Source organism: Oncorhynchus tshawytscha, linkage group LG09, assembly GCF_018296145.1.
Source record: "Oncorhynchus tshawytscha isolate Ot180627B linkage group LG09, Otsh_v2.0, whole genome shotgun sequence".
Classification (NCBI taxonomy): domain Eukaryota; kingdom Metazoa; phylum Chordata; class Actinopteri; order Salmoniformes; family Salmonidae; genus Oncorhynchus; species Oncorhynchus tshawytscha.
Genome location: NC_056437.1, coordinates 65,497,768 through 65,522,767, shown reverse-complemented (window position 1 = coordinate 65,522,767; position 25,000 = coordinate 65,497,768). Strand labels below are relative to the sequence as shown.

At 44.4% G+C, this 25,000-nt stretch overlaps 1 protein-coding gene across 3 annotated transcripts in view; it reads right to left on the bottom strand.

The window, feature by feature from the left end:
- Positions 1-21,268, bottom strand: part of LOC112259162 (potassium voltage-gated channel subfamily C member 1) — a 100,717-nt gene extending 79,449 nt beyond the window's left edge. For all 3 annotated transcript variants that reach the window (XM_042327244.1, XM_042327245.1, XM_042327247.1), the window contains exon 1: positions 20,651-21,268. In XM_042327244.1, the coding sequence (XP_042183178.1) occupies positions 20,651-21,268 (618 nt within the window). The remainder of the gene's footprint in view (positions 1-20,650) is intronic.
- Between the last annotated feature and the right edge of the window lie 3,732 nt (positions 21,269-25,000).

The window sequence follows — 25,000 nt, the reverse complement described above, 5'->3', positions numbered from 1 at the left end:
CTGGGACATCATGTCTCGCTCCATCCACCAACGCCACGTTGCACCAGACTGTCCAGGAGTTGGCGGATGCTTTAGTCCAGGTCTGGGAGGAGATCCCTCAGGAGACCATCCGCCACCTCATCAGGAGCATGCAGAGGCGTTGTAGGGAGGTCATACAGGCACGTGGAGGCCACACACACTACTGAGCCTCATTTTGACTTGTTTTAAGGACATTACATCAAAGTTGGATCAGCCTGTAGTGTGGTTTTCCACTTTAATTTTGAGTGTGACTCCAAATCCAGACCTCCATGGGTTGATAAATTTGATTTCCATTGATAATGTTTGTGTGATTTTGTTGTCAGCACATTCAACTATGTAAAGAAAAAAGTATTTAATAAGAATATTTCATTCATTCAGATCTAGGATGTGTTATATATATATATATATATATATATATATATATATATATATATATATATATATATTCCTCTCCCACCTCTCTTTGTATATCTCTCTATTTCTCTCTCTACCCCTCTCTCACTCACTCCCTTCTCTTCCCTCTCTATTCCTTTCTCCCTCTCTTTCCGTCAAAAGCAAATACGGATAAACTTGAATTATCTAAGTGAATGTCCAATACATAACGTTGAAGACAATAGCTTGACAACAGGCTCTCCCTTCGGCAAAATATACTTTAACCAAACCTTCCCTGAAAAACAAAACAAGTGACTATCCCCTATACCCAAAGTAATAATTAAAACAGAAATTGGATAACAGAAAACATGCCTACCGTTTACCCTCACTTCTAGGATGGACCAGAGACTAAATGTGCCGTTTTAGAAACGGATCCTCGTCCTGTAAGCAGTTTTGATAAGCACAGGGTCCCGGGGCCAGAAGGTTGTGGGTTTGCAAGCCACCGTGGGAATAGATGAGGGCGGGAAATACCTTCTTTAGATTCATGCAATGCTTTTATTATATCATCGTATTTGCAGGTCTGAGAAGAATACGCCTTTTGTAAAAAAAAAGGAATTCTACGTCATTTCACATGACTGGAGACCTGAGCAGAATCTTTTTTTGTTTAATACCACACAAATGACAAAAATGAAAGGCTAAGAATGGACAGAGAGAAAGGCCTATGTGTTCATCGCATCATATTTCTCCAATGCCAAATCATCGTGTCTTGTTTGTAATGAAACCGTCCCTGTTTGCAACTAAATAAATCTGAGACTTCATTATGAAGCTGAGCATGGTACTTCCAAAAGTTAGGCCTACCTTTCCACCCCAGACAGAGTAGGCCTACCCTTCCACTCCAGACAGAGTAGGCCTACCTTTCCACCCCAGACAGAGTAGGCCAACCTTTCCACTCCAGACAGAATAGGCCTACTTTTCCACCCCAGACAGAGTAGGCCTACCTTTCCACTCCAGACAGAGTAGACCTACCTTTCCACTCCAGACAGAGTAGGCCTACCTTTCCACTCCAGACAGAGTAGGCCTACCTTTCCACCCCAGACAGAGTAGGCCTACCTTTCCACCCCAGACAGAGTAGGCCTACCTTTCCACTCCAGACAGAGTAGGCCTACCTTTCCACTCCAGACAGAGTAGGCCTACCTTTCCACTCCAGACAGAGTAGGCCTACCTTTCCACTCCAGACAGAGTAGGCCTACCTTTCCACTCCAGACAGAGTAGGCCTACCTTTCCACTCCAGACAGAGTAGGACTACCTTTCCACACCAGACAGAGTAGGCCTACCTTTCCACTCCAGACAGAGTAGGCCTACCTTTCCACCCTAGACAGAGTAGGCCTACCTTTCCACTCCAGACAGAGTAGGCCTACCTTTCCACTCCAGACAGAGTAGGCCTACCTTTCCACTCCAGACAGAGTAGGCCTACCTTTCCACTCCAGACAGAGTAGGCCTACCTTTCCACTCCAGACAGAGTAGGACCTACCTTTCCCCTCCAGACAGAGTAGGCCTACCTTTCCCCTCCAGACAGAGTAGGCCTACCTTTGCACCCCAGACAGAGTAGGGCCTGCAGACGCAGAAAAATGTAAAGCTTTAACTGCTGGCTACTCTTCTTCCATTGGCTTAAACCAACGAGAGAAGGTCACAAGTGTTTCCCTAAAAGCTGTCTGGGTTTAAACGTCTTCTACCGCACAGAAAGTGAATAGCTTAATCAATTGATAGCGACAGAATTAGATTACTTCCCAAGCAAAGTCTATTTCGGTCTCCTTCTGCTATAGAAAGTTGTAGCTCAGCCAAGGAACGTCATAGAAACCAAACAAAGACGTCCGCATTCAAAGTCACTTCTTTCCCAGTTCTTTTTTTTTTTACAGCTTGTTTCTGGCATAAAGCATCAAGGACCAAAGCGCTAATATAGATCCCTTCATATCATCATTTTATTCTCTTCAAAATCTTAAAGGGATACTTCGGGATTTTGGGAATGAAGCCATGTATCTACTTCCCCAGAGTCAGATGAACACGTGGAGAACCATTTTTATGTCTCTGTGTGCCGTTTGAAGGAAGTTGTTAACCAGCGCTAGCATTGGCTGGTGAAACTCTAACTTCCTTCCTACTGGACACAGAGACATGCAAATGGTACGCACAACTTCATCTGATAAAGGATAAAGGGCCTCATTGTACAAATCCTTGAAGGCTCCCTTTAAGCTAATAAAGGGTATGCCTATGCTTTTATGGAACAAAACAATATTCTTAAGCAAAAGGTAGGCCTATGGCACACTCATACCCCCTCAATTCGAGTCCTGGTTCTAACTCCGCAGACACGGAGGTAGGCTATTTAGAGTGCATGATGCAGCACCATGAGCTGCCTGATTGACTGTGCCGCGGCTACCGCTTCGTGGTTTCAGCAACACAGTGCACAGTTAGTCAAATGAGCGATTATTGTGAGGTCGATATCTCAGTAGCTCTGATAAAAATACAACAAAAAAAAGTAGAGAGAAGTGCAACATGTAACGTGTTTGTCCCATGTTTCATGAGCTGAGATAAAAGAAATGTCCCATACTCTACGCACAAAACAAAGCTTATTTCGCTCAGATTTTGTGCACAAATGTGTTTACATCCCTGTTAGTGAGCATTTCTCCTTTGCCAAGATAATCCATCCTCCTGACAGATGTGGCATGTCGCGAAGCTGATTAAACAGCATGATCATTACAGAGGTGCGCCTTGTGCTGGGGACAATAAAAGGCCACTCTAAAATCTGCAGTTTTGTCGCAAAACACAATGTCACAGATGTCTCAAGTGTTGAGGGTGCGTGCAATTGGCATTCTGACTGCAGGAATGTCCACCAGAGCTGTTGCCAGATAATTGAATGATCGTTTCTCTACCATAAGCCGCCTCCAATTTGGCTGTACGTCTAACCAGCCTCACAACCGCAGACCGCGTGTATGGCGTCGTGTGGGTGAGCGGTTTGCTGATGTCAACGTTGTGAACAGAGTGCCCCATGGTGGAGGTGGGGTTATGGTACTGCAGGCATAAGCTACGGACAATGAACACAATTGCATTTTATCGATGGCAATTTGAATGCCCATTGTCGTGCCATTCATCCGCCGTGTGTTCCAGTTCCGGCCAATACCCTGCAACTTCGCACAGCCATCGAAGAGGAGTGGGACAACATTCCGTAGGCCACAATCGACAGCCTGATCAGCTCTGGTGTGACCATCATTTGCATGAGGCAAGCGGTGATCACCAGATACTGACTGGTTTTCTGATCCACGCTCCTACTTTTTTTGTTTTGGTACCTGTGACCAACAGATGCACACCTGCATTCCCAGTCATGTGAAATCCATAGATTAGGGCCTAATGAATTCATTTAAGTTGACTGATTTTCCTTATACGAACTGTAAACTCAGTAAAACCGTTGAAATTGTTGCATGTTTGCGTTTATACTTTTGTTCAGTGTAGTTCCACCATGGGCGAGAAACCTATTGTTTATCAAATCAATTATAGTAGCAGCAAGCTGTCAAAGTTGACTTCCGGTCCTCCTTCTCATCGTCGTACTTTCCCTCTCAAACTGAACAGAATAGGCTAGTCTGCGTGCACTGTATAAACATTTTGGGGGAGTATAAATATATACCCATTTCGGAAAGAAGCCTTTGACTCTCCTCCTGAACTGCCACTTTAAAAGCTACACAGCCAACAGGTTTCGATCAGCAAGAGCATGGCAGCCTAGTTTTAATTACGCCGTTCCCAGCAGTGCAAAAGAAGGAAGTACATTTTTTCACGAATATAACTCTGCTCTGTGCTCCTGCAGCCTAGGCCTTAGCCTGTGGAGCATTTGATTGAGACCACACTAAATAGCCTACAGGTGCACTTGATGTTACGCGCCCAGCAAAGAGTCAGAGATTCGGGGCGGCATCAGGCACACATCGATAAAAGCCTGCTACGCAACTAATTCTAAAACACTGAGAAATATTGAAATTTCATCAATTACAAATTACATGCCCCTCCCCTGGACTAGATTTTTTTTTTTTTAAATACTAAACCCTCCTCTTGAATGAAATTGAAAAATCATGACCCTCCCACATTTTCCTCCTAGTCCCCATTCTGTTCGTTTCGAACCATCCAAGCAAACCCTCTTCCCACTCTCTCTCTTCCAGCTCTCTCTTTTATCCCCCTCTCTGTTCTACCTCTCTCTCTCCCTCCCGCCTCTCTCTTCTCCCCCCACCCCATTCTCTTTCTCCCCCCCTCCCTGATCCATATACTGTGTTTTGTCCATGCCCATTGAGACATATAGATGTTGAGACAGTCCCACGGATCCAGGCCATTTTTTTATATAACCAGCTCATTCAACAGTAATGACACTACTGCTCAGTCCTCACTAACCAGGGACTAAAGTGTACCCTACATAGGGAGGGAACATCCCCATGCCCCGAGGAGTGTGCATTGATGCTACCAAAGAGTGGAATGAACTCTCACATATCCCGTTGGGTCTGAGTGTCCCTGTGTCCTAAAAGGACTTCATTCCTGGAGAGAAGTCAGTGGAGACGTCTTAGCACCTGAGTGGACATTACTTCCTGTCGTCCCTAAGGAGGGAACATTATGAGCCCTTAGAAGTGGACACGCGTTTCCCCTGGGAGAGAGAGTCTGAGTGACAGATAGGGAGATGAAGACAGACAGAAAGAAAGAGAGAATAAGAAGAAAGGGCAGGAGGACGACGAGGGAGCGAAGAGGAAGAGCAGACAAATGAAGAAAGAGAGCGAGAAGGACAGAAAGAGAAGGACCGAAAGAGGAGGACCGAAAGAGAAGGACAGAAAGAGAAGGACAGAAAGAGAAGGACAGAAAGAGGAGGGAGATGCTCCCACATGGGACTGGGAACAGAAAAAGCCCAGCAGCCTTGGGAATAATCATGGAAATTAGGACATCTTAAAGATGGAGATTTGGAAGGATGGAGGGACGGGAACACCATTGGAATTTTATTGAAAACAAAGTGGAACAGTGAAGTAATGTTAGCCTCAGGTAGCTAAACTCTTAAAGAACAGTGAAGTATAGAGGGTAATGTTAGCTTCAAGTAAGTAGAGCACTAACCCCTATGTCTTGGAGAGTGCTTATCGTGTACATTGTATTCCAGTGGATTAGACTGTGGAAAGTACAGTAAGTGCAATAGGAAGCCATAAACACACAGGAATACACACACACACACCAACTGGTCTTACTCTTGCACACACACATGCAGACGGACTCAGACACCCACACACACTCCCTCTCTCTTTGGCCGGGACACACACACACCCTGTCCATTGAGGTGAAACCAGGAAAAGAGAAGGCATTGCATTTTTTCTGCTTAGTATTCAATCCTGATCACTGCAGTGCACTATGCATGTTTGTCCTTGCAAATGTGCCTCCCCTCTCCTGCTCTCCCTCCCTCTGTCAGTCTCTCTTCTCTCTCTGTGCCCTCACATCACTCAGTATTTTACAGTTTTCTCCCTTATTGTATCTCTCTCTCTCTCTCTCTCCTTGTTTATCTCCAACACTTGATCAACCACTCCACACACATATGTTCTGTAGTAAAGTACACACACTGCATGGGGGAAAAGCATAATTGTCCTAGAGAATGAACACACACAGGATCTGGGCACTGAGTCATAGCGTCTGTATTTGTACAGGAACAGTCAGCAGAGAGCGGAGCAGCCGCTATTCCACAAAGACACACTGGAATCTTCTCCATCATTAAATACAACACACACACACGGGCCAACTGTGTCCAAACTGTCAGAGACAGGGCCACCCAGAGATTGACTGGGTTGGCTGGTAAATGTACCCAAGCTTCACACTTTGACAGAGAAAGAGAGGGAGCGAGACAGATATTAAAATGCAGAACTTTGCTATTCATCTCTTTCCATCCCTCTTGGCAAATCTCTCTCTCTCTTCTTTCTCTCTCTCTCTCTCTCTCTCTCTCTCTCTCTACTTCTTTCTGTCCTGTCTTGCATCCCTGTCTGTCCATTCACCTTAATTCTGCATGTGTAGGCTTTTTCCCCAGCAGTTTGTGGCCTGAGGTGCTTTGATACTGCTAAGCTCAGGATCGTCCCTCCATTGCTACTCTCTCCTTCATTCCTCTCTCAAATCATCCCTCTTTCATTACCAGGCAGCGTCAGCCCCTCGCCGCCTCCTCCTCTTCCTTCTTGCTCCGCCGCATCTCTCTCTCTCTCTCTTCCTCCTTCCCGCCAGCCTCTCTCCACTCTCATCCCCCCCCTCTCTCTCTCGCATTCTCCCTCCCCTATACGGAGCTCTGCAGCATTACCGTCATCATCATTTCATGAGTCTCCCTCCTCTCACAGACCTCTTCTCTGCAGTGCGCACGCGCACACACACACACACACACTCTCACATACAAACACACACATTTTCACACATACATGCACACATATCGATACACTCTGTTCTTGCCTGGAAAGTGCCACGAGGGATTTCAGTATCGTGAACACACAGAGGGTTTACGGAAATCATCACGTTATCGACGTGGTGCACAGAGATTGACGGAGAGGTTTATTACGTGTGTGTGTGTGTGTGGTGTGTGTGTCTGTGTTCTGTGTTTCTGTTTTAAAGACAGGATGTCTCCATCTTTCCTTTGCTTCCACTCTCTCTCTCTCTCTCTCTCCCTTTCCATCTCTCTCTCTCACGCTCTCTCTCTTTTTCTCCCTTTCCTTCTCTTGCTTTCTCCATTTGTCCCTACGTATTCTCTCTCTCTCTCTCTCCATCTCTCTTTCCCTCCCTCAGATCAGTTTCTCCTGCCCTGTTCAAAAATGAAATCTTGTGGGAGAGAGAATCCGGAGCAGGTTGGGTGAGAAACAGAGTGTGCAATTGCTGTATGCTATAAACCATCACTTGTGTGTGTGTGTGTGTGTGTGTGTGTGTGTGTGTGTGTGTGTGTGTGTGTGTGTGTGTGTGTGTGTGTGTGTGTGTGTGTGTGTGTGTGTGTGTGTGTGTGTGTGTGTGTGTGTGTGTGTGTGTGCAATGTATTACTTGTCAATTCATTGTGCCTTAGGCAATGTTCGATTCGACTAGGTGTGCCTCACAGCCAAAGGGCTTGGCCACAATAACTATTCTCTACTCCTGTGTAATTTCTCCACTGGTAATCCAAATGCCATTCACTTTATCTCCACTGATCCATAAATACTCATCAAGGATGCAAGGCCTGGCCTTTTCAGCAGCACCTCACATGGTACACTTCTGGGAAATTACAGCTGCATTATAATGGTCATGGTTTGTGTTTACAGTACAGATTACACAACAGTTTCCTCAAACTCAAGGTGCTTTACATTGTACAGGGGAAACTGCGGTAATTACTTTCCACCATTTTGTGATAAATGGGAGGCAGTTGTGTTTGATATGGCCTATTGACGTTCATTGATACGTTCTAAAGATTTATTTTGTTTCTAATGTAGGCCTAAACATGGTTTTACTGAGTGTCAAATACAATTCAAGTGTCAAATCAATTACAATTCAAGTATTCTTGCCACATCATTGCTTGACTGCGGAAACCTGGTTAGCAGTTTTGATTGAACTGGGCCCTGTAGGGCTATTTGAAGAGGCTAATACAGGGCCGTAAGTAAGTAAGGAGAATTTGACATCTGCCTGACAAATCCCACAAATCTCCAAAAGCTTCCAGTTCTCTCTCTCCGGAGGATGAGAATCATCCCACCATCCTATAACCAGAAGGAGAAGAGGGGAAGGCGAGAGTGGAGGATGGGAGAAAAGGGGAGGAGAGGAGAGCAAGAGGGAAGTGGAGGAGAGGAGGGAAAGAATGGAAGAGGGGGAAAATGGGGAACTGAGTGGTAGAGGGGAAGACTGGTTCGGAAGAGGGAGGAGAAAGAGGGGAGGGGAAGGGAAGGGAAGTGGAGGAGGGGAGAGGAAGAGAGAAGAGAAATAGGAGAAGGAAAAGGGATGTTTAAGTGTTGGGTTCTTCACCCTCTGTCCTGTGCCAAATTAGCCATTTTTACACAAGGGGAAAGAGTGTTCCCTCAGGGTCAACAGGAAAGGCACCCTCCCAACCCTACCTCTAACCCTTCCCCCAGGGGATGTAGACCAGCGGGACACAAGCCCTGTGTCACATGAACACACGCTCTGACTGCTACCTCTCCTTTCGATAATAATACATTGAATTGATAATGTGCTTTTCATTGAAAAAACAATCTCTATAATGGTTCCTATGAATAGAATTAAAGGCAGTATAGAAGGAACAAGAACAAAACATTTGCACACATTAAAAACGCCCAAACGGCCTTTTTTGTGACAAATGTTGCTGTCCGAGGTGTTTTTTTATCAGGTCAAACACTACAACGTATCATCTCACGTTGCAGTATAATGGATCAAGTTAATTCAGAGGTTGTTTGAGTGTCTCTCTAACAAGCTATAACTCTAGCACTATTACCTTAGCTAGCCTGTATGACTGGCTTGACCCTTCACCTGAAATCCTTTTGTAACAACTTATTGTGGCTTATCTTTTACGCTTTACATTATACCTCAACTTGATCCCAGGCCACTTATAATATTTTTTTTGCTCTAACTGGTTCTGGTTAGATCTGATCATAAATCAGCTGTTTAAGCACATAAAGTGACCAGAGCCAACCCACTTGAGCACACACTGGTTGAATCAACATTGTTCCAACGTAATGTGTCAACGAATTGTGATATCGAATCAACATGGAAAATACATTAGATTTGAAAAAAAGTCATCAACCGGTGCTGTTTTCATCTCGTTTCAACAAGCGTTGTAAACATTGAAATGGGGGTAAAACGTCTTCTGAAATACATTGACTTGTATTTAAATGACGGTGTCCTTTGGGCAAATCAGATGTTAATGTATCCTACGTAAACCCAACCTCACTCCAGTTTACTTTCACATACAGCTTGTGTCAGAAAGGTTAGAGGAGTTACTTTCAACTATTCAATGTTATTTAGGTCGTCTACGCAAGTGAGTATGGAAGCTAATCCATGTCGAAATGTGTTGACATGACAGCTCAGCTGAATCAAACACAGCTTGTTGCCAAAGCTAAGTAGGTTTCATAGAGGTAGGCATTCAGATGGTATACTTGTTCTCACTGAAATGCATTTACCCCTCATGCACCAGTAGGAGTCACTGTTCAGGCAGGAATTGTTGGACTGCGGCTTCACGTCTTTATTTCAATACACCTCTATTTTGGCTGAAGGCATAATATTGAAACAATGACGTTGATTCAAACATAGCATTTTACTATCAACATTGAAACAAGGTCAAATAACATATGTCTTTATCAAATATGAAATTCAACATTATTTCAACCACCCAATATATTGAATATATTTCTACGTGGAATTTTCAACGCAATTTTCAACGCATACAGTTCTAATTATGTTGATATTAGATTGATGTAACAACCTGTTAGTCAAGTTAAGTCAATGTATTTTAGTTGAAGTTGACCTTCATTTCAAGGTTTACAACACTGGTTGAAATGAGATGAAAACTGTACTGGTTGATGACTTGTTTCAAATCCAATGTATGTTTCACGTTAATTCCACGTCACAATGAATTGACAAATGACGTTCAAACAACTTTGATTCATCCAGTGTGTGCTCAGTGGGAAGATCCATCTGCACTGCAGCACCCCGTGGCTCTCTGCTCTCCTCTGTCTGTCCCCTATCAGGTGAATGGAGAGGTGGTATTTTGCCAAACTAAACTCTAATGACACAAGTCACCTTGCCTGGGACTTGGAGACTTGTGTTCGCTCCCAGAGGCAAACACCAAGTCTTTAGCTCAGTGGGCTAGCGCGGCTGTCATGACATTGACTCCAGGGCACGGTTCCAATACTTTCAGACTGCCTCCTTCCTTTCAGCTGTTTCTCGAGGTTATTACTGATGTGCATGATTGGATGACAGAAGGGTGCATGTTTAAAGTTTAAGAATGGAGCCAGTCCCTGACTAACTGAACGAAGGAAGAAAGGATGCATGTTTAGAGTTTTTGAACGGGGCCAGATACTGACTTACTGAAGGAAGGATGGATGGAAGGATACACATTTTAAATATTTGAACAGGGCCAGTCCCTGACTAACTGAAAGAAGGATGGAAATATGCATGTTCAAAGTATTTGAATGGGGACAGTCCTCTATGAACTGAAATCTAAGTTTTGTGGTGCAGCACCATAACCTGTTCTCTATACAACAGAATATAGTTATGGGAAACACAGGGCCAAAACCCTATATGATTCCTACCTCAAACATAAATCTACATACAGTCAATGGTCTGCATTTTGCCTGTAAATAAATAAATAAAAAACATTTTTTTTATTAGATTACTTCAAAAACAGGTTACACACAAAGTGACCAGTAGGTAGATTACCTCCTATGCATTTAAAAAAAACTGTTAAATTAGTTAGTGTTCCCTCAAATAACGATTTTTTTTTTCAAAAGCCCCCTTGATTGGGCCCTATGTGAGAACACCGGCGCTGAAAGCTTTCAGTTCCCACGACGTTTGTCGCATCTCTCCCCGCGGAGGGGCCCCACTGCCACCGCAGTGGATGCAATTCACACGAAACACTCCGAGCAGGTACAATCGACGACGACAAGGGCGAAAACAATGTGGCTGGGGTACACGCTGCAAACCAGCCAGCACTGTGTAAGGGAAGCCAAGTAACCGGCCGCTGAGGGCGGGCAGCACGCACATCGGTAAAAGAAAAGAGAAAGGGGAGAGAACCACGGGCGGTTTTGATGCACACGGTGGCCGGTTGCTTCTGCAAAGCACCCTGCTGCATGGGAATGTGCAACGGAGGTGCAGTAACGTCCAGCGAAAACCACCGGGGGAGGTGTGCGTGTCAGTATGGGGAAGAGGGGTGTGCGTGTCAGTATGGGAAAGAGGAGGAAAGATGCAGCCCATCTCCCCTTTTTCTATCTATATTTAGAGGTAGAAAAGGAGGGGGGGGCGCGGTAGAGGGACAGAATCACAAATAGGATCCAGCCAAACAGAAACCTTAGCAGAAAAACGGCAAGGTGGTGTAAAAGGAGTGGAGTGCAACATTTGTATGCCCAAGGAAATTTGAGATCGTGTTTTTCACGCAATGTCAACAACCCTCCAAATAGGCGACTCTGTCACATGCGTTTCCCATTACATTTACTAAAGCACAACACAGAAATGGCAATCCACAGCAGAAGCAGCATTTAATTCGGCCACCGACAGACCAATACGGCCTGGGAATGAAAGGTTTCCCAGTGGTCAATGCCTCCACAGAGGACTGGCGATAAATACATCTGCCGACGGGGAGAAAGGTGAGATCCCTTCCGGCACGAGCATGCGCGCGAGTAAGTCTGTCGGAGTGCGCACGACACACATTTGACGTATACAGTACAAAGGAATCTAGTTCACACACGCCGGTTTATTTTCGGCACCCGGGTCCCCTATTCACAGATTGTTTACAAACACCTGGGGAGAGAAAGAGACAACCGACACACCGAGACAAGAATGATTTAGCCCCATTTAAAAAAAAAAAAGTGGAACACATCAAAGTCAGGAAATACGTGTTTGCTCTTGATCTCTACGGCCACGTCACCAATGAGTTGATTCCTGTGTGAATAGTATTGTGCATGGGCCATGCAGTAGGCTAGACATTTTTTTTACACTATGGATAGAAAGAAAATACAGATTTCATAAGCTATGCAGTTTCCGGGGGTGTGCCCATTAACATTAGGAGAACGGATGCCCCTAAACGTATAATAGACTATACTGTTTATTTTAGGCTAATAGTTTGTTGGGGATAATCGAGGACTGGAGTTGGATAACACAAAGTGATCAATATGTTTCGAGAATAAACTTTGCAGAGATGTTCCCCTGATCCTCAGTGACGTGTCTTACGGAGACAATGAGACCTGGGAGAGTTGAGTCAGTCAGAGAAGTTCGAACAAGTGTTCGAGACCGGCAGCGTGAACTGAATGATATAACTCAGTGACCTAAACGCGTCCTCGACAATCGACACACTGAGTAGACCTAGGCTATAAGTGACACCAACTTGTCTGGTCGCATTGCTGTAACATAATAGATTGCAAGAGCAGCCATTATGTAGTCAGATACTTTAGTTGACACGAGTAGAAAGGCGAGTAAAGTAGTAAAATGGAGAGGTCTAGGCGCTGTCTAGTGCTGAAATAGGCCAACAGACTATCGCTGTCCAGTGCTGAAATACAGAAGGTGTGGGTGGAGCTGTCCGGCACTAGAGCAGGGATGAAAAAGCCAGGCCGCAGGGGTCTGTGTTGTGCCAAACTTTTTCTACATCCTTCGCAAACACAGCTGATTAAACTAATTGCATTAGAAACTGGAAATCATGATTTGTTGATTATTGGAGTCAGGTGTGTTAACTGGGGCTGGGGGCAAAAGTGTGACACCAAGCAAGCAGGTCTATACGCAGCTCCGCTGTATGTTAGGCCTAGTACTAAAAGAGAGTGATTTACTTTTTTTTGTTGTTATGTTATTTATTTTTCCTCACGAGCGCAGGTATATCTGGGAGGGGAACATAGCTATGACCTACCGACCGTGTCTTCAGCCAAGAGGCGTGAGGATGCGCGTGACATGAACAGAGCTGGATCACACAGAGGTTTAAACAGATTTTTTTTCCTGACATGTCATCAAATATCAAGCGCTCCCTCTGATATCTGGGGTAACCTCTCTAGCAGCACATTCTCAAAAGCACAGTGTGTGTGTGTCGTAATTGTAACAAGAGTGAAACTGGACCAGGGTCGTTCGGGAAGTTTACAAGGTGGACGAGGGTTAATTTCTCTCTAGAGGTGTGATATTGAACGCCCGTCAGTCTGCGCGCGCACACACACACACACACACACACACACACACACACACACACACACACACACACACAAAATATGACAGAATAATTCAAACTGACTAAACAGCGCAAGCGTAGTACACGAAAGGAGGTAACCTCTACGGGCATGATGTGAAAGAGGAGACTAGTCAGCCATTCTAGAGCTTGACAGGTATCGCCACTAACAGCGGGTACTCGGCTATCGTCTACCCGCATTACCCCCTCCCCTCTCTCCGTGTCTGTGTCTGTGTGTGTGGGGGGGGCAGCTCAACTCGCTGCGTAAAGTGGGGGCTTCGCTTTGCAAATAACACCATTTGGTGGAGACAGCCACGGAGACATATGGATTAATCAATAAGCGGATACGCACATCCAAGATTGCAAGGCTAAGCAAAAAACAAATACGCGAAAGAGGGGAAAAACGACCCCATACAATAGTTTTAGTGCTTTTACTCTCGATCGAAGTCTTAAAAGGGCTAGCACAAACAGCCCCCGATCTCTCCGCCTCCCCCTCTCCTCTCCTTTTAGACCGCTGCTTCGTGTGTTGCGCTGCAGCAGAAATCGGCGCGAAGTCAGCTACTATCAGCACCGCAGTGCTACGCTATAGCACAACGAGAGAGAGAGAGAGAGTAGGAGAGGGGGGCTCCGGTGGGCTAGAAGGTGAAAATAAGCCACCCAGCGCACAGCCCTGCATCCGTGATAATAAAACAAGTCGTGTGTTGTATATGATAAAGAGTTGAGGGATACACTGTCGGCGCCGCAGAGCGATGACGACATTCACCCGCCGTGCAAAGAATAAGCCACCCCCAACCGATATACTGTTTCTCACTATCAAACCGAATCGGGGACTCTGTAGTCAATTTTGTAGCCTAATCAATGCTGTGCTAGAGCCCTTTTGTCCTCTCCGTTCCACACCGTTTTCCACTATTTCTTTCATTTTCAGAACATATAACAATATAATACAGACGTTTATTATCCAAAGCGATTTACAGTCAAGTGTGCACACATTTTACGCATGGGTGGCGCCGGGATTTGAAAACCCCAGTCCTAGCGTTGCTTTAACCAACTGAGCCATATAGGACCACAACATGTATTATGTTACCAACAAGTCAGGGGCCTCATGTATCAACCAATTTGCATGTGCAACAAATTATTGGGATTTATCAAACACACCGTGTGCATTCGGAAAGTATGCAGGCCCCTGCACTTGTTCCACATGTTGTTACGTTACAGCCGTATTCTAAAATGGATTACATCGTTTTTTTCCCTCATCAATCTACCCCATAATGACAAAGCAAAAACAGGTTTTGAGAATTTTTTTACAAATGTATTTTAAATAAAAAACAGAATTATGACGTTTACATAAGTATTCAGACCCATTACTCAGTACTTTGTTGAAGCACCTCATGTCCAATCAATTGAAATGACCACAGGTGGACTCCCAATTAAACTGTAGAAACATCTCAAGGATTATCAACGGAAACAGGACGCACCTGAGCTCAATTTCGAGTCTCATAACAAAGGGTCTGAATACTTATGTAAATAAGTTATTTCAGTTTTTTATATTTAATACGTTTGCAAACATTTCTTAAAAACTTGTTTTCGCTTTGTCATTATGGGGTATTGTGTGTAGATTACTGAGGATTTAAAAAAAAAATCAATTTTAGAATGAGGCTGTAACGTAACAAAATGCAGAAAAAGTTAAGAGGTCTCATTACTATCATTGACAAATCAGACAAATCAGTTCATGCGCGCTCATGAACTAGCGCTACAAACCCGCCTGGAAAGCGCCCCTCATTCACCTTTTATGGTAACAAAAACTCCCTCATTTGCTGCGGGATTATGATATGTTGGAACTGGGATATGATAGTTTCTACAGCGCAATGGCAATTTTGATAACATTTTTGTAGAGGTGTGGGCAGAATGTTTTGATATTTTTCAAATACTTTTTTTTTTAATGTTTAAAAATTTCGCCTATAGCAAGTGCCGAACACTGGCTGCGCATTCTGCAAGACTGATTGTCTATTGAACAATTTAAAAGTAAATGCTGCCTACAGCCCACACAAAATACGAATTGTTGTGCAATATTTTGTTTATCAATACATGATCAATACATGTTATAGGGTCTGAGATTAAACATGTTATTATGACGCGCTCCTATCGCACAACACTACTGTAGCCTACTAAGACTCTCATAGGCCCGCGGTCTACTTACTAATAACGATGACTAAATAGAAGATGAATATTTGTTGTGTAGCGGGTATAAACCAGTCATGTCAGAAAGAGAGAGACATGCCCTGCAATATAATTATGATTCAGGCCTATATAATACAAGTAAAATAAACATATTAGGCAGGGACTTGCTGCTATATGATCTTTGTAACAGGAAATGCATCTGTTTTATCATTAGGCCTAGGTTTGAATGCTTTTATGAGCCTACCATTATTAGAATTCCCCTGCATCAAACACTTCGACCCCCCAACAAAAAAAGGGTTTTGTTTGCAATACAGTTGATCAACCACTAGGTGTGCATACGCATGGTCTGAGATTAGCGTGGAGATACAGTATGCACACTTCCCATCAAGTAAAAAAATATATATATATAAATATCATCCTTAGCGGGAATACTGGCGCGCGCAAGTTTTAGAGTAGTTTTGTGCACTTTTGATAAATGAGGTCCTTGGTATCTTACTATACTCCAAACCTTTAGGAATATGCATGCAAGGTCACTTTTGCACTCGCTAATTTATAAACCCGCAAACCACGCCTTTCAACTAGATTTCACTCCACTTGAAACCAAGGATTCACCATGCTTTCATTCTTCAGTCATTAATTCACGGCTCTGTTAACATCTCTGTTACAAAGGAAGCCTGAAAGAGACAGCAACACAAGCATCTACAACATCCAGTCACTGAATGACAGTAGGAGGACAGAGGGGGTGGTTTATCTGAGATATTTAGGGCTATGAACGGATTCGAATGCTTTTTCCCCTGCATGCAGTCTCAACAACCAGGCCAAACCAGAGACCAGTCATACAGGCGCAGCCCGGGCAATACGCTGTCTTGATGTGCCCAGTCGACAGAAAATGCTCTTTTAACACACAATAATCTGGGTCACGGCACAGCTTTGTCTCCGTAAATGGATATGGATTTTTAGAGACAATTAAGCACGAGGAGGGGGAGCAAGAGAGAGAAGGAGAGAAAGAGGTTTATTGTGGTAGCGACCCTGCTATAGTTACATTTAGTACAGCCACTACCGGGTGGATTAATCATATTGGCACAGGTGACGGTGTGCTTCCGCTTCCCTCCAAAGTGTGTGGTGGTGTAAAGTCACGTCCCACTTGGGCTAACCCTCTTATTCTCTTCACAATATCTTGTAAACAACACAGTCATCTGTGATTGGTTTACTTCTGTTGTGTTATAAACAGTGGTGGAAAAAGTACTAGATTGTCATACTTGAGTAAAAGTAAAGATGCCCTTAATAGAAAATGACTTAAGGAAATGTAAAAGTAATCCAAGCTGAAATAACTTCACTTTATAGTCGGAGGGGATAAATGACAAATGTGGAAAATTCAACGCCCAAACCAGGAGGGTTATCTTGGCAACTCTACCTGCTGAGTAAGCCTGGGAAGAGACCTAGCTGTAATTTATCTCTGGGGTAGGGTGACATTGGCCCTAGACACTGATCTAAGGTTATATCTGCATTCCCTCCTCCTATTGGGTAAGGTTAGGATTGGAGGATAGTAAACTGATCCCAGATCTGCTTATGAGGGCAACTTCTATACCTGGAGCTGCCACGCTGTTTACGTCCCAAATGGCACCCTATTCCCGATAGTGCACTACTTTTGTCCAGGGTCAATAGGACTCTGGCCAAAAGAAGTGCACTCTTTTAGGGAATAGGGTGCCTTTTAGGATGTAAACTCTGACTCTAAGCCCGATGCGCCCTCTAAAACGAACTTCCGGGAAACAAAAGCCTGCAGTATTGTGTTCCCATGAAGACAGCATCCTTGGAGGTCAGGTAGAGGGCCACCACACCAGGAAGAGAACATCAGGTAAATTCATCTCATATAGTTAGACTTTGTAGAACAGATACACAACTCGAAATACCCACCCCATTGGATAGATTAGAATGTCCATTCTACCAAGGACTTGCGTTTAGAAGGACAAGGAGCTATAGCCGCCCCCGCAGGACAACTTCTGGTATAAATTACGCCTGTTGTGTGACCGTGAATATTCTAACGTCACTCCATGTACAAAGATCTCAGGCTTAAACTGAAGCAATCAGCCCTATACAGACCATTGATGATTATCCCATTTTTAATCAAGAGCGGAACCCCTTAGTTGCCTTCTCTTGACACCTTACACCTTAAATAGGTATGTGTGTTCTCTATGGAACGACCTTGGTTCTACTAATTATATTTATATGTCAAGCCTATACCTGTAATAGCCTACTGTAGCCTGGGCCAGAATACAGCATAGCATACATCCTGTTGCCAAGGGAACCACATGCGTTCAGTGTTACCTGCGTGAAGGTGTTAATTTGTGTTTGGGTGCAGGTGTCCACAAGTGAGCCGTTGTAACAGGTAACGTTACAGGCCTGGCCTGCACATCCTCAACAGTCAACACATTTCAGCCAACAGTTCCTGGTTATGAATGTTCTCTCATCTCCGCAGATGTGTGGTCCTACCTGAATACTCATGCAGATGTGTCTTTGTTCATTTGTCACAGGTGCAGGCCTGTTGATGTCCCTGTTTTCACACACAGATAGCCTATCACCTTAAAGGCCACCATACTGAAGATAAATGGGCTATATGGTTTGTCATGTTGAAGGGATGAATGTTTATAAAAGGGGAATAACCAACCGCTGGGGCGTCATACCTACAGGGCCACATGTGACATAGGGCTACTGTGTGTCTACTTCATAGCTGGGCATGTCAACTGCACTGACTAGGCCTACACTGTAAAGGGCTTACCGTAAATTTGTCAGTAGCTTACAGGCCGCTCAGCGGCAAGGAAAATGTTGTATTTAATTTTACAGTACACAGTATCAAAGTAAGTACTGTGTAATGACACACAGTACAATACCATAAAATTCACTGTCTTGTACTTTAAAAAAGTAATGCTACTGTAATCAGAGTGAATAAATGAATGAAAAAATTTAACGAGTTTAAGGGTTTGTATTTCACAGTATTTTACTGTAATTACATTTACTGTAATCACCAACTGTAATTACAAGGGATTGGTGCAAGTAGTTTGGCTGCTAGGTAAAGTGTTTACAAACATTACAGTATATTAACGAATATTGTGTTTTATATCACTTGCACTTCTAGAGGCTTCCAAACTGGCAAAATACTCAACCATTAGGGTTTAAGATTTGCTGCCACTCCCTTATACACTTTAAGTTGAAGGGGCACTATAACTACATACAAGTGAAATTGGTACAGCATTCTCACTCACGGGTGCAACAAATATATCCTCAACAACTATTGGAATTACAGTGCCATTCTAAATACAGCAATTTTTTCCATCTCACAACATTTCCCACAATGCCCATAATTTACGGTGTGCTGCAGTAAAACATTTTAAAGTATTTTACTGTTGATAATACACAATTACTGTACACATTTACAATTTTCCATTAGTGTATGTCACCACAAGCAAAGTGAGATAGGCAACTGTAGACAATTGGTCAATCAACATATAGAGGCAATGAAAGCTTTCATTCATAATGTTGGTTGGCAACAAAAACCCTAAACTAACTAAGCCTAAAATAACCATTCACTTGTATAGATTGAGACTGCAGTAGACAAGGCGGAGACGTTGATTGGCAGGAAGGACAAGTTCAATGGTTACAGGTAGGTTGGTGACGGGTAGGTTGGTCAAACAGGTAGGTTGGTCAAACAGGTTAGTTGGTCAAACAGGTAGGTTGGTTAAACAGGTAGGTTGGTCAAACAGGTAGGTTGGTTAAACAGGTAGGTTGGTCAAATAGGTTGGTTGGTCAAACAGGTAGGTTGGTCAAACAGGTAGGTTGGTCAAACAGGTAGGTTGGTTAAACAGGTAGGTTGGTCAAACAGGTAGGTTGGTTAAACAGCAGGAGAGCATGGTCAAAGGTTTAGGTCTAGATTAGAATGAAAAGTGGTGAGTTAATGAAGTAATTTCTGTGGTGGGCACAAACATGACAATGGTTCCATTCATTAATGATCCATTTATTTAGGTTTTAACTTTACTTGTGTTAGCTAAGTGGACACTAGTGTAGTTTACAAAACTAGCTGCTTAAAATGCGCCAAAATCGCGGCCAGGGTGCGCAAAACGCAGGTAGCCTATAGACTGGGGAGGGACGCAGCACGAGAAGGCTTGTTAAAGCGAAAAAGTTATTGATGTGAGGAGATAAATGAAGATGAGATCAAGAGGGGGGAAAGTGGGATGGAGAGAGTGAAAGGCAAGGAGAAAGAGAGAGATGCGCAACAGGGGAGTGAACAGTGTGGAATACGAGAGAGTGCGCGAGGAGACAATGCGCTAATCCAGATTGAGTGATGCACTCGACGACAACGACGGAGTCGGCACTAGAGGTCCACAAAGAACGACAATTTAATCAAGCGTGGGAAAGTGTGTGCGCGTGTGTGTGTGTTGTGTGTGTGTGTGGGGGGTGCAGTACGCTCGAGACGCAGTGGTAACGGGAAATAATGCGTAAAAATGGAGAAGGATAGAGGGACGAGGTGAGAAGCGTATAGGAATGGAGGACCGACCAAGTGACTGCGTGAGAGGGAACGAGGTCCATGGGAGAGGGTCTCCCCACACAACTGTAATAGCGTACTGTGGTGCTACATAGAATAATTTATACAAAAATAGAGAAAATAACACACTCTGGCCGACATCAGTTAATATCCAACCAGTAACCATTTCTAAGTACACCAGCATTTGTCTGAGTTGGCTGCTTGTTGGAAATCCCTAACCGATGTTTATGACAGTCCGTTTTTTTTTCTTCGAACTAATTTTCCTTCACTATCAAAGCGAACATCACAATCATTCTGACAGAAACACAATGAACACACCCTCCCTCATCATCGTATTAACTTTGGACATAGCAGCTAACTTTCATTGACTGCAGTCTGTACACATGACGTCCATTAGAAAATAGGTCAGGGATATTGAATATACAGCCTAAATAAGCATTAGGCTATGCGGGATCTCCCTCTTCTAAATACACTTTAATATTCCTGTGCACCTGCAATAGACTTCTGTGGGACCGCAACATTTTTTAAAGAGGAAATGACATAACGAGTGTGAGAGAGAGAGAGAGAGAGAGAGAGAGAGAGAGAGAGAGAGCGCGAGAGAGAGAGCGCAATACTAGCATCGCAACAGCATGTATAGTGCTGGAAGGAGGACTCACCTTGGCATTCTTGGAAGAATATGGATCCTCAAAAAGATTCCAGAAATAGGGTTGCCACACACTCCACCAGCTCCTCTTGCGCCCGTCTTCATGCAGGCACAGCCTCTTGAGCTCTCCGTCCGCAGTCAGCTCCAGGTCGTCTTCCGGCTCCTCTGGCTCGGGCTGCTCGAAGCTGTCCAGCGCCTCTTCGGCATCCCTGTGTTGACGGTAGTTCATCCAGCAGCACGCCTCCACGTCCGTCTCGTCGATGCCCCAGAAGGCGAGCTCCTCCTCGAACAATGGACCGCACACATCGTTGGGACAGTGAAGCTTGCCTGTGCGGTAGTAGTTGAGGATGAATGTGAATGTGCCGGGGTGGCGGTCGAAGAAGAACTCGTCGATTTTGGGGTCATAGTCGAAGTTGCTAAACGCGTCCGGATCGGTAAGCCAAGATAAGCGGGTACCGGGCAAAGTTTTGAGGGTGCTGCGGTAAGTCTCGTGTCGCACCCCTCCGCAGTTTATTACGATTTTCTCGCTGTCTGGCGGACAAGTCATGTCTGCACTGTAACATGCTTTGTTGGGCGACTTGTTCCCACCCTTGCGTCCTTTGAAAGAGGAGACTGACACCGAACTGAGCATAGGGGAAAGGGGGAGGGAGAGGAAAAGAGAGAGAACACAAGGGGAGGGGGGAGGAGGAGGAGTCTGTGGAGAGGGAAATAGAGAGGGGTCGAATATTGAGTGGAAAAGGGTTGAGTATGGTGTTGATTTTTTATCATGACGGTCAAATCTTCAGATAAGGGTCAAATCTTTGAAATATAAATAGATCATAGAACATTTGTGCCCCAGTACCAGTTCAAAAGTTGACACACCTACTCATTCAAGGGTTTTTCTTTATTTAGACTGTTTTCTACATTGTAGAATAATAGTGAAGACATCAAAACTATGAAATAACACACATGGAATCATGTAGTAACCAAACAAGTGTTAAACAAATCAAAATATTAGACATTCTTCAAAATAAAAATAAAGAAAAACACTTTGCCTTGATGACAGCTTTGCACACTCTTAACCAGCTTCACCTGGAATCCTTTTCCAACAGTCTTGAAAGAGTTCCCACATATGCTGAGCACTTGTTGGCTGCCTTTCCTTCACTCTGTGGTCCAACTAATCCCAAATCATCTCAATTGGGTTGAGGTCAGATGATTGTGGAGGCCAGGTCCTCTGATGCAGCACTCCATCACCCTCCTTCTTAGTAAAATAGCCCCTTTTAATATTTTTTTTAAATTTAAACTTTCTTTAACTAGGCAACTCAGTTTAGAACAAATTCTTCTTTACAATGATGGCCTACTGGGGAACAGTGGGATAACTGTCATGTTCATGGGCACAACAACATATTTTTACCTTGTCAGCTCAGGTATTCAATCCAGTAACATTTCGGTTACTGGCCCAATGCTCTAACCACTAGGCTGCCTGCCGCCCAGCCTCGAGGTGCATTGGGCCATTGGCCTGTTGAAAAAAAAAATGATACTCCCACAAACCAGATGTGATGGCGTATTGTTGCAGAATGCTGTGGTGGCCATGCTGGTTAAGTGTGCCTTGAATTGTAAATAAATCACGGCCGTGTCTCCAGCAAAGCACCGCCACATCATCACATCTCTTCCTACATGCTTCATGGTGGGAACCACACATGCAGAGATCATCCGTTCACCTACTCTGCGTCTCACAAAGACTTGCCGTTGGAACCAAAAATCTCATCAGACCAATGGACACATTTCCACCGGTCTACTGTCCATTGCACGTGTTTCTTGGCCTAAGCAAGTCTCTTCTTCTTATTGGTGTCCTTTAGTAGTGGTTTCTTTGCAGCAATTTGACCACGAAGGCCTGATTCACGCAGTCTCCTCTGAACATTTGATGTTGAGATGTGTCTGTTACTTGAACTCTGTGAAGCATTTTTTTGGGCTGCAATTTCTGAGGCTGGTAACTCTAATGAAGTTATCCTCTGCAGCAGAAGTAACTCTGGGTCTTCCCTTCCTGTGGCGGTCATCATGAGAGCCAGTTTCATCATAGTGCTTGATGGTTTTTGCCACTGCACTTGAAGAAACTTTAAAAGTTCTTGAAATCTTCCAGATTGTCTGACCTTCATGTCTTAAAGTAATGATGGACTGTCATTTCTCTTTGCATATTTGAGCTATTCTTGCCATAATATGGACTTGGTCTTTTACCTAATAGGGCTATCTTCTGTATACCACCCCTACCTTGTCACAACACAACTGATTGGATCAAACGCATTAAGAATGAATGAAATTCCACAAATGAACTTTTAACAAGGCACACCTGTTAATTAAAATGCATTCCAGGTGATTACCTCATGAAGCTGGTTGAGAGAATGCCAAGAGTGTGCACAGCTGTCATCAAGGCAAATGGTGGCTACTTTGAAGAATCTCAAATATAAAATATATTTTGATTTGTTCAGCACTTTTTGGATTACTACATGATTCCATATGTGTTATTTCATAGTGTTGATGTCTTCCCTATTATTCTACAATGTAGAAAATAGTAAAAATAAAGAAACCCTTGAATGAGTAGGTGTGTCCAAACTTTTGACTGGTACTGTAAATACACCTAAACCTACAGGCTAGTTAGAGAAACAATTCACCCAATAGTGACTGAAACCACAGCTAATTAACAGGCCAATTCACCAATTCTATAGGCTAGTTGACAACAGCAAATGAACCTGAGACAGGTGAGGGGAGGTAAAGAGGTGCAGGTTACTATAGTGACAGCAGGTGACTAGACACTGATGAGATGGAGCATGACATAAGGGGCACTGCATGAGAAACCTTGTGTTATCGTTAGTGCTCGGTCTGTAGTGGACAAGGTGAGGAATAGTGACACAGACACACCGGTAGGGCAATGTTGAATTGGGGAGAGGTAACGTTTTAATGTGATATTACATAACGAATGGGTCCCTCTCTTCTCTCTTTCTCCCCCCTCTTTCTCTCCCCCTGCATGGACCCACTCTTCCCGTCCTCCTGCCTTCCATTTCACTAAAACACTTTCTTCAATTAGAGAGGAGTGAGATGAATATGACAGTGTTGCACGCCCCCTCCCTCCGTCTCTCTCTCTCTCCATCCCTCCTTCTCTCGCTCTCTCCAAGTTTCAGGCTTATCCAATGGGAGAGAGGGGAGAGTGGAGTGGGAAAGAGAGAGGGAGAGCGCGAGGAGGGGGAGAGGAGAGCTAGAGGCAGAACGATTATTTGCTGAGCTGCACAAAATGGGGAGAAAAGACTGCAGACCGTTAATGCACCCTGTTCTCTCTACCTCTTTCTCTCATCTCACTCTCCTCTCTCTCGCTCTCCTCTCTCTCGCTCTCCTCTCTCTCTCGCTCTCCTCTCTCTCTCCTATCTCGCGCTCTCCTCTCTCTCTCGCTCTCCTCTCTCTCGCTCTCCTCTCTCTCTTGCTGTCCTCTCTCTCGCTCTCCTCTCTCTCTCGCTCTCCTCTCTCTCTCCTATCTCGCTCTCTTCTCTCGCTCTCGCTCTCCTCTCTCTCTCTCGCTCTCCTCTCTCTCTTGCTGTCCTCTCTCTCGCTCTCCTCTCTCTCTCGCTCTCCTCTCTCTCGCTCTCCTCTCTCTCGCTCTCCTCTCTCTCTCGCTCTCCTCTCTCTCGCTCTCCTCTCTCTCGCTCTCCTCTCTCTCACGCACTCACTCTTCCCCTCTCTCCCTCTTTCTCACCCATCTCTCTCCCTCTTCCTCTTCACTCTCCTCTCCCTCCCCTCTCTCTCCTCTGTTCTTCACTCCTCTGTTCTTCTCTCCCTCTCTCGTGCTCAGTGCAAGCTAACGTGCCGTGTCGTCAATTGAGTACATTCTGATGATACTGTATTAACCCTTACTGCGGCGATGCAATGCCATTGATTACACTGGATTAGCTTATCATGTGGCTACATTCCTCCTTTGGTGTAGTCGTTGGTGTGTAGCTATTACAGCACCTTCACATACAAGCACAGGGTCTCCTTACTGCAACTCTTCATATAGCTGATACACTGCTGTTGTAGTATGTAGGCAGAGCCCTATTCATATCGTCGCTGTGTTTGCAGAGTCAGTGTGTGTGTGTGTGTGTGTGTGTGTGTGTGTGTGTGCGTGTGTGTGTGTGTGTGTGTGTGTGTGTGTGTGTGTGTGTGTGTGTGTGTGTGTGTGTGTGTGTGTGTGTGTGTGTGTGTGTGTGTGTGTGTGTGTGTGTGTACTGTAGTAGGCTATGCAGTGCCCTTGTACAACGAGGGTTGCATCTCAATAGTCTCCCTTCCTTCCTTCATCTGCACTGATCTGTAACGAGAGGATGAAGGGAAGCACACTAGTAAAGCCTACAGGAGGACCGTC